This window comes from Piliocolobus tephrosceles, chromosome 8 (assembly GCF_002776525.5).
Source record: "Piliocolobus tephrosceles isolate RC106 chromosome 8, ASM277652v3, whole genome shotgun sequence".
Classification (NCBI taxonomy): Eukaryota; Metazoa; Chordata; class Mammalia; order Primates; family Cercopithecidae; genus Piliocolobus; species Piliocolobus tephrosceles.
Window position 1 is genome coordinate 63,092,387 of NC_045441.1, and position 9,990 is coordinate 63,102,376.

At 31.6% G+C, this 9,990-nt stretch overlaps 1 protein-coding gene across 8 annotated transcripts in view; it reads left to right on the forward strand.

Annotated features, from left to right (window-relative positions):
• SNX13 (sorting nexin 13) overlaps window positions 1-9,990 on the forward strand; it is a 214,013-nt gene that overhangs the window by 111,622 nt on the left and 92,401 nt on the right. For 7 of the 8 annotated variants that reach the window (XM_031936047.1, XM_031936048.1, XM_031936049.1 and 4 more), the window contains 3 exons: window positions 1,585-1,689; window positions 2,266-2,398; window positions 6,729-6,766. In XM_031936047.1, the coding sequence (XP_031791907.1) occupies window positions 1,585-1,689; window positions 2,266-2,398; window positions 6,729-6,766 (276 nt within the window). The remainder of the gene's footprint in view (window positions 1-1,584; window positions 1,690-2,265; window positions 2,399-6,728; window positions 6,767-9,990) is intronic. The other variant, XM_023215918.2, reaches the window with a different exon arrangement.

Genomic DNA, 9,990 nt, shown 5'->3' on the forward strand with positions numbered 1-9,990 from the left:
GGAGTGCACAATCTCACTGCACCCTCTGCATCCCAGATTCAGGCAATTCTCTTGCCTCAGCCTCCCGAGCAGGTGGGATTGCAGGCATGCACCCACACCCAGCTAATTTTTGTATTTTTTTAGAGAGACAGGGTTTTTGCTATGTGGGCCAGGCTGTTCTCAAACTTCTGGCCTCGAGGGATCCGCCTGCCTTGGCCTCCTGAAGTGTTGGGATTACAAGCATGAGCCACCGTGCCTGGCCATATAAATATTATTTTTGTGTTACTTTTTTTGGAAGAGGGGATCCTGACTGGTTGTGTTTCATGTTGGTACACTAAAAGTGTTGGTCATCCTATACCAAAGATGGGGCTTAATCCATTCTGTGTACTTGAGATATATAGGAAAAAGTAAAGTTTAAGTAATTATAAAATACTATTTTTCAAATTCACCCTTTTTATTTCCTAGAAAGTGAGTTTAGTGAGCTTAGAGGGCAGATGAAAGGGCAAAACCAAGTAACATATTCCTCTCTAATATTTGTTACATACTCGAAGCTGTTTAGTTCTCCTGTTTTTATTTCGGGGCAACTCTGCTACCCCCCAAAACACAAAACAAATAAGCATCCCACTCAGAAAAACAACCACCACACAACCTACTTAGGTTTACTAACAAAAGTGTCGAATTGACAATGGGGCATTAGAAGTTGTATAGCCCTTTTCCTACATATTTATACCCTGATGTTTACTTTTTTTTCTCCTTTTTTGATTTATCCAACCTGTTCCTTATTTTATTGGATAAATTAGAGAAGTTATGTAAATAATACTTTTTGTTAGTTTCTCTAAAAGTTATCTCTAGGGCTCATTTACTCTCCAGACTTTTCAGAACTAAAAATGCAAAAGTTGATGTGCTGAAGCTGTTGACATATCTAGCTTTTCAGCATTTTTTCTTTTAATAAAGTAATTTTTGAAGTTGAAATGTCAAATTTTGTATTTCCTTGTGTTATCTGTGTTACTATATGCTTTGAAGTGGAAGTTCTTAAAACGAATTAATTTTAAGGATTTCTTTCCCCATATCACACTGGAACTTTGCTGCAGCATTGGTTATAAAACCAAATTTAGGATAACAGTAGTCTCTCTAAAGGACATTCAAAAGGATTCTCTAGTGTCAAATAATAAATGAAATCACTTATTTGTTCATCAGTCATATTAATATACATCTAGTACTACTGAATACTAAACACTATCTCCTAATGACAGTGTTTCCTATGTGCCAGACACTATGGTATATATCTTATTTTAATCCTTACAATAATCTTAAATATTATCTCCATTTTACAGATGGGGTAAATGAAGCTTAGTGAGAGATAACTTGTTAGGCAAAAGTCGAGATTTAAATCCGTGTTTGTTTACAAGTCTGCTATGTAGTACATGAGGAAGAGAAGGATTTAGTCCTGTTTCATCCTTCTTAAATGTCAAGGCGTCATTTACAAACTAGTGATTCTTACCTGCCAGTTATTTTCAATAATATGATTCCATTATTATCATACTATCAAGTATCATCTTGTATTAAGAAATTACAGAGATCATTACTATTATTTTTCTCTGTTAGGCATCTCCAAGAGTTACTGTTGATGACTATTTAGTAGCAAAATTAGCAGATACTTTGAATCATGAAGATCCAACCCCTGAAATCTTTGATGACATTCAAAGGAAGGTATTATTATGTACAGCATTTATCATTTTATCTTTTTTGAGAAAAAATACTTTTATGTAATGTAATTAGTTTTTAAAAACTTTTTAAAAGTAGAGTGGTATTAAAAAGATAAGCTATGGCAATTATACTTCTCAATTCCAGAAATGTAAACCAATATTTTTGTTTATTTCGTTTATTTTCTGAGGAAAATCCTTAAGTTGGGTTGTTTTATTTGAATTTGATTGTAGAGCTAGATATTTTAGTTTCAGAATTTGATGAATTGATGCCATATAAATAACATGTCTTTCAAATTCATTTTAACATGAGCCTTGAACCTTTACATGTACTTATTTCTCAGAAAACACTTCCCAGAACATGCTGTCTGTGACTTGTGTTGCAGTAGGATTTTTTTCAATATAATTTAGTTACTGGAGGGATCAGAGGAAATCATTTGTTGTGAAAAAGTCTTATTGCTGACAGCGTGTAACTATGATACATTATGGCAAGACCTCAGTGTGTCTTTTGGTGAAATTGTATTTTGTAAAAATCACCACATACCTGTATTAATTGTTGAATATCTTGATTTATTTCATCAAGGTATATGAATTGATGCTACGAGATGAAAGATTTTATCCTTCCTTCAGACAGAATGCACTTTATGTGCGCATGTTAGCTGAGCTTGACATGTTAAAAGATCCTAGTTTCAGAGGATCCGATGATGGGGATGGAGGTAAGGTGGCACCCATTTTACACATATATGCATATATATTTGTATATATTCTGCTTACCAAAAGAGCTTTTATATAAGTTAAAAATGTTATTAGAGTCCAAATATAAACTGTAATATATTTAAAAATCTACAAATGAATGACAGAGTTTAGTGACTGTACTGAATTAAAATGTTGAAAATTTAATAATGGATTAGAATATAACTATAGAAACCTTGAATTCTTAAAGAAAAATGTTTTCTTCAGGTGAGTCACTAAAATATTTTTATGGCTGTTTCCCTTTTGCGAGTAAGTAATAATATTCATGATTAACTATATAATTATTCAGAAGATTTAATATGCAATAAGTAATGACTCAGTATATCATAAACTATAAAGCATTATAAAAAAACTACAGTTTAAAATATCTTTAAATGTATACTTTTCCAAATTCTACACAGTATGAGAGACTTTTGAGCTAGAAAAAGACGCAAGAGTCATTTATTCCAACCTTCAATTTTTTCAAATGAGGATAATGAGACCTATTAACATGTTATAGTGAAAAAAATGTTTTAAGAGTCAGAATATTTAGATTTTACTCCCATTCTATCACTTACTACCTATGTGTTGTTGTCCAAGTACTTAAATTCTTCAAGCCTCATTTTTCTGAGTTGGTAAATCTGGAACAATATCCTCATAATATCTTACATTAGTCATTGTTAGATTTAAATGGAATTATGCATTTGAAAATGATTTATAAAGTAAGACACAAGTATCGATTTTTATTAGTAAGTAGTGAGTTATATAAGAAGAGTGGGAGGGATAGTCTTTTAGAACACAAGTTTCCAAATTCTTAGGCCCAGTGATCATTAACTTGTGATTCAATTCAGAATTATTTATTAAGCTCTAATTAAATATCTGACGTTTGATGATCTTTCTGGTATGTTCTACCAAGTAAATGAATGAGATCAATAAAAAGTAAATGGGAATGATTTGAGTATTTTAAGAAAGTACTTCAGTTATGACCATTTACTGATGAACAGGTTTTATGGACAAGCACACTTGGGAATGGAGATAAAATAGTGAGGTCATGAGCACTGCTTAAAAAAATACCTCTATTATGGAAGTCTCCCAGTCTCCCTTCTCTTCCATCTCCTATCTCTCTGTCTACACTAGTGAGATTTTGTTTTTTAAATAATCTAAGAAATCTAGTTACCGAAGTTTACATTTGAAATTTAGTAACTTTTGTTTTGATGGTTTATCTGATGCCTTGGGTTTTTAAATTAATACTCTTTCAAGTTTACTTTTGTGTACAATTGGAATAATCTATTAACTGATATTGATTGCGTAATTATGGAAATTTTTAAAAAAAAGAATAGAGTTCTTTGTAAGTTGAATAGTAAAATTTTATGTACCTCTAATTTGTTGTATATATCTGTACTTACTGTCTCTGTTGAAAAATGTTCTTTTGTAGAGACACTATATGAAATTTGCAATAGCAACTCTGTGTCAACTAACCATCCTAAAATGACTATCATAAAAGTTTTTGTTGTTTATACTAATTTTATCTGTTTTAGAAATTTCTTAGTATTTGTGAAGTAGATTTGCTATATGACTCAGAAAGAGAGAAGACAAAGTCATAACCAACTAATTGTGTGGGCTTCTAAGTAACGTGTAATTTAAACTGGTGATAGTAGTAATATATTCTGTGGAAGTAATTTTTGATCCTATAATTTAAGAACTCTTTCCAGTCTTTTAAATGGACTTTTAGCTTCCATTGATATCTTTCCAGCCAGTCTGTCTTCTTCAGTACAGCTATTGGAAGCAAACTATAAGCAATCTCAAACTTCCTAAAATCATATACTGTACTTTTTTGAAACATGAAGTATATTAATTTTTTTTTTTTTTGGAACTGGTTTTGATCTGAAGTAAATTTGCTTCTCATATATCAGTCATTGAGTAACCTCTCACATTTGAATCATTGATTATAGTTTGAGATTATATACTTATATATCTTAATTGTCTTTCTAAGACATTGCTGTCTAATGTTTTGTTTCCTAATTGATGAGTTTTATACTGTGAAATTACCTGTCCCTTTTTTGAAACCATTTGAAAAAAGTATGTGGACTGATGGGTATAATATGAAACATTACTATTTAAAATAACTGTGAGGTTTTTTTTTTTTTTTTTTGAGACGGAGTCTCGCTCATCGCCCAGCCTCAGGTGCAGTGGCCTGATCTAGGCTCACTGCAAGCTCCGCCTTCCAGGTTCACACCATTCTCCTGCCTCAGCCTCCCGAGGAGCTGGGACTACAGGCGCCCGCCATCACGCCTCGCTAATTTTTTGTATTTTTAATAGAGATGGGGTTTCACCGTGTTAGCCAGGATGGTCTCAATCTCCTAACTGCGTGATCCGCCTGCCTTGGCCTCCCAGAGTGCTGGGATTACAGGCGTGAGTTACCACGCTGGGCCAATAACTGTCAGTTTTGTTGTCTTTGTCAGTGTTTAGGTTTTAGGCCACTGGTTTACCTTTCTCAAATAGTAATGCTTCTGATATACTTCTTTTTATATGATTATTTAATCAAAAAAAGGCCTTTCCACATTTTTTTGTTATAAATTAGTTTTCTGACTTTTAAAATTAAGCTGCTCAGCACTACGTGTATTTTTTAGACATTCTGAAATTTTGACTACCTTTTAGACATTCTGAAATAATTATCTAATCTAGGGATTAATGTGCAGCTGATTTTTTAAAAAGTAGTCTACATTTGAGCCTAAAATTAATGAACCAAGTCATATCATATGGTATAGTACTGTATCCTCTGGTGGTTTTTCTTTGCTTGAGTAGAAATTTCATTCCTATTTAACCAAACTTAACAGTAGGTAGAGAATTAGCTGGTTGGCTTGCTTGTGCTTACTATCTCTCCTCTCTCTTCCATTGCACTTTGTTTATTCATGATTACTTTCTTTAGTTATTAAATTATTTTAAAAATAGATGTTTTCTCCTTTATTACAACAGAGTTTCGTAGTCTTTTAAAACTATATGAATATGTTTTCCTTTTTAAGTTTTAATCTCAACATTGTTTTTCTCACCATGTTGAACAGTGCTTTCTTTTGTTTTCTAATATTTGTAGGTAGTCATCCAATTCTTGATTAAATGTCGACCAAGATTGATTTTATACTGTATTTCTGGATCTTCTTATTGTTGATCAAGAAAGTAAACTATGCCCTATTTTGGTCCCAAATTCTCCTTTAACTTGACTTGTCTTTGGTGGGAAGATTTAAGAGGTGGGCAGACTACAGAAGAGGTAGGAGGCATATAATTGAATAAGGAGGATAGAGAACTATTTTACTTATTTTAAGTATCACCAAGGGATAATCCTAGGTGAAATTCCCATTTTTTTTTTTTATGACCCAAAGGGCTGAAGAACCAAGAAATGTTCTTGAGCATTTAGGATAAATTTGGAAGGCAAAATCAGCTGCCTCCTTGTAGAAATAATAGTCTTGCTTTTTTGAAGACCCATTTAGAGAACCAAGTTCATAAATAACCTCTTAAGTGCTAGAAGCCATATATTAAACTGTGTATGGATATTGCTTTACCATAGATTTGTTTATGTGTTTAATAAAGAAACACCTTAATTGGTAACTTAATTTTCTTAGATTTATAATAAAACCCTAAGGGAAAAGATTATTGCTTGATATTAATGTTAATAATCTAAAATTGACTTACTCTCTAACATTAATTTTTCCCAGTTGCTTTTTAATTAAATGGAATTGCATAAGCAATTTTAAGTGTCTTTTTATCTATTAGTTATATATTGATTTAAAAATCTGGACTTCTAGTATTTTCAAGAAAATCTACCACCAAGAATAAGAGGACTTAATAGACCTATTAAAAATAAGTCTGTTTCTCCCTCACACTACAGACTGATTTTATTTGTAATCTTTCTTAATCCAGTGAGACAGAAGTTACAGAATAGTGCTGATGTTTCCTAATGGGCCTCATTCTGCAGTGTTTTCCTTATGCTTATATTGTATTAGGCAACTTATTTGATACCATTAGAATAAAAACATTTAATAATTACTCTCCTGAACACTAATGCCTTTTTGATTTTTGGCCAGCTATCAGGTACATACCATATTGTCACTTAAATGCCTGGCTTAGAAAACCATAGAACTTTAAGGGATCAAGTTTTTGGGAGTATTCCACAATTTTATTTTTTTATTTTTTATTTTTATTTTTACTATTATGTTATATCTTGGCTTATGTGACTTTCATTCTTGGTGTTTGAACCTTAGATAAAGCAACCGTTTTAAAGTTTTTTGCTGTATACTAAGTTGAATTTCCCCCTTGCAGAATCTTTTAATGGGTCTCCTACAGGAAGCATAAATTTGGTAAGTACTATTATGGGTACTTTATTAAAGTGACTTGAAAATAATGTAAAAGGCCGAGCCTTAACGTATGTAAATAAATGATATATAAAGAAGGCCCCAAATCATAATTTAGTGTTGCAAAAAGTTATTACGCTTTTAAAGAAATGCTAAGTTCACATGTGAGGCATATATGAATTAGAAATTAAAAATTATATTTTATCTTTATTTAAAAAATTGGTTTAGGTTAAACCTGCATAATTGCTTTTGTGCGTTTTGTAAAAAATTGATTTCATTATTTTCAATTCCAATATTTAGCATGTTTAAATTATGATTACTAAATTGATATGATAGGCAGTAAGTTTGTGACACATAAATGTTTATATTGGAATCAGTTTTTTTTCTCCTCTTGTATTTAGAAAGAAATATAAAACTGGTGAGATAACCAAAACCAAATAGATATTTCTTATAGTTTACACCAAAACAAATTCAGGTCATTGTAAACAAAAAGAATTTTTTATTAAGTTTAGCCAGTTTTAAAGCAACTACATCCTTAATGATTAGAAGTTAGAATGACATGTTTTTAGAATCTCAACTGTCATTGGCATTTTACATATTCAAGGTACAGTGTAAAATAGTGAACATTTTAGTTCTCTTATATATCCAACCTTGCCATTGAATAACTTCTTTCCTAAGATGCTGTTAGGAGGAAATATTAGTGTTCTATGAAGGTTTCAGTCCAGTTTGGCTGGGTTGAGGAGGGGAAAACAGGTAAGGTATTGTTTGTTTTGTTTTTCCTCCTACCTGCATTACTTTTTCTTTTAGACCTTTCATAATAGCTAAATGTTTTAGAGGTTAGTTGTCTTATGTTTACTTCTAAAATAACCTTATTGAGTAAATGTTCCGTTACTGTATTATAACCTTTAGTAAAACACTAAAGCAGATCTGTTGTGGAATTGTCAGATACTTTGTAACTTGTAAAATATTTCCTAAATCATTTGGTATTATTACCATTTGCTTGTTGTAGTCCAGAGCTTTAAACAAAAATGAATTGTTCCTAGAACTTGAAGGAAGTGTTAAAAATAATGTTCATTGTATAGAAAAGTTTCCAAATGTGATGAAACCCTTCCTTGGTTTGAAATTTTTTAGTATTCACATTTGTAGTGCTTGTGTAAATATTTAAACACTACTAAAATTTTTTTTTCTTTATTCCATGTCTGGAATAAATGCTTTTCCAAATAAGATAAGTCTTTTGTCACATGGTAGTATAAACCAGAATAGTCTCTGGATAAAAAGAAGGTCATTCTTGAAGTCAGTGACTTGGAGTATTTTATTATTCCCATAAATCTATTTAATTCATACTTTTAAGTAGTTGGACCATGTAGACAAATTTTAGTGAATATCTGTGTTTTAAAAATAGCTTAAGATTATAAACTAGATCACAATAGTTTATTCCAATATACTAAACAAAGGAGATATTTAATGTGTTTGGTATTGTACTCATTTTGCCATTGGTAGCTTGGTAGATAAGTTACAAGCATTTAGTGCCGTTTTGGTTGTGTTTGATGACTATCATAGTAAATTTGAATTTTCAATTTTTGTCTTAGTGTTAAAAAACACTTCCTTAAAAGGAGTTTAAGAATCATAACTTAAGGAGTAATCTACAAATTGTGCTTATTTCAATATAGCATTAATGTACTTGTTTTGAAATCACAATTCTCTTTTGCTACATTTCTAAATCAAGTGTAGTTTTGTAAATATTACTTTACCAATTGTAACTTTATAGTCCACTTGATATTTACGTGCATTATAACTGTAACTAATGTTTTTCCAAAGTTTTCATCATATGTAGTGAAAACAATATTTACTAATTGCGTATTTTAAAAGAGATAAAAAGACATTTCTCCATAAAACCTTTTTAACAACTTTTGGATTGCGTAGTATGAGATGCTAACTTGTTTAAAGAGATAAGTATATTTACCTTTTTAAATGTTTACAAGGGAAGGTTACCATTATTAATAATGCTTTTTTTAAAAAAAAAAAAAGATTATTTTATGTTACCTGTGCTGGCTTATAATTAGAAGAAGTTATAGTAGCAAATACAAATTTGGTAGAATATTCCGTTTCCTCTGAGTCTTCTTTCACATAAAAATATTGAGGTAAAGGTTGTGCTATTTCTATCAAAATGATTTCTTGAGCACATAAAAATAAATGCATCCTTTTTTTTTTTTTTCCCAAAGCATTTTCATTCACAGTATGTCCTGACAGTGATGTAGAGTAGGTATTAGCCCCATTTTACCATTGGGAAAACTGAAATCCAAGAAAGTGGTTGATATGGTTAAAGTCTCTCAAGGTATTGATAGTAGAGCATGGACTAGATCTAATTTAATTTGATGTCTTTGCCATTTGAGTTGACCAGGGAAGTCTTGTGGATTATCTGCGTAGAATTATCACATTTTGCTTCTCTTAACAATCAGTTTTTAGTAGATACATTTTTGTCCTTCTTCTTAGAATGCAGTTGCCTTAATTTAAGTGACTGTGTCATACGGATGGTTGCATTTAAGTCATTTAGATGACTGTTTTAGTAATATATTACATTAGGACTCAAAAGCTCATTCACATCCTATTATTTTTAATGAGTGAAATATATCTGAATTATATGAATATGTGAAATGTGTGAATAATGTAAATATGTGAAATATGTCTAGATTATATATGTTAGGTGCCCTCAAGACCACTTCCAGGCTCAGTGATTTGCTAAGAAAACTCACAGGACACACCATAGTCTTACTCATGTCTAGAATTTCTTACCGTGAAAGGTTATAAAGCAAAATCAGCAAGACAACACGTGTGAAATGTTGCCATCAGGAAGACTCACTGGAGACTAAATGTACAGGTTTTTTATTGGAGGCAGATTACATAGCACATACCGAAATTCTAGACTCCTAGAAGGAAAGCAGGTGTTCAGCATAAACATTTCTTTTTTTTTTTTTTTTTTATTATACTTTAAGTTCTAGGGTACATGTGCATAACGTGCAGGTTTGTTACATATGTATACATGTGCCATGTTGGTGTGCTGCACCCATCAACTCGTCAGCACCCATCAATTCATCATTTATATCAGGTATAACTCCCCAATGCAATCCCTCCCCCCTCCCCCCTCCCCATGATAGGCCCCAGTGTGTGATGTTCCCCTTCCCGAGTCCAAGTGAGCTCATTGTTCAGTTCCCACCTATGAGTGAGAACAT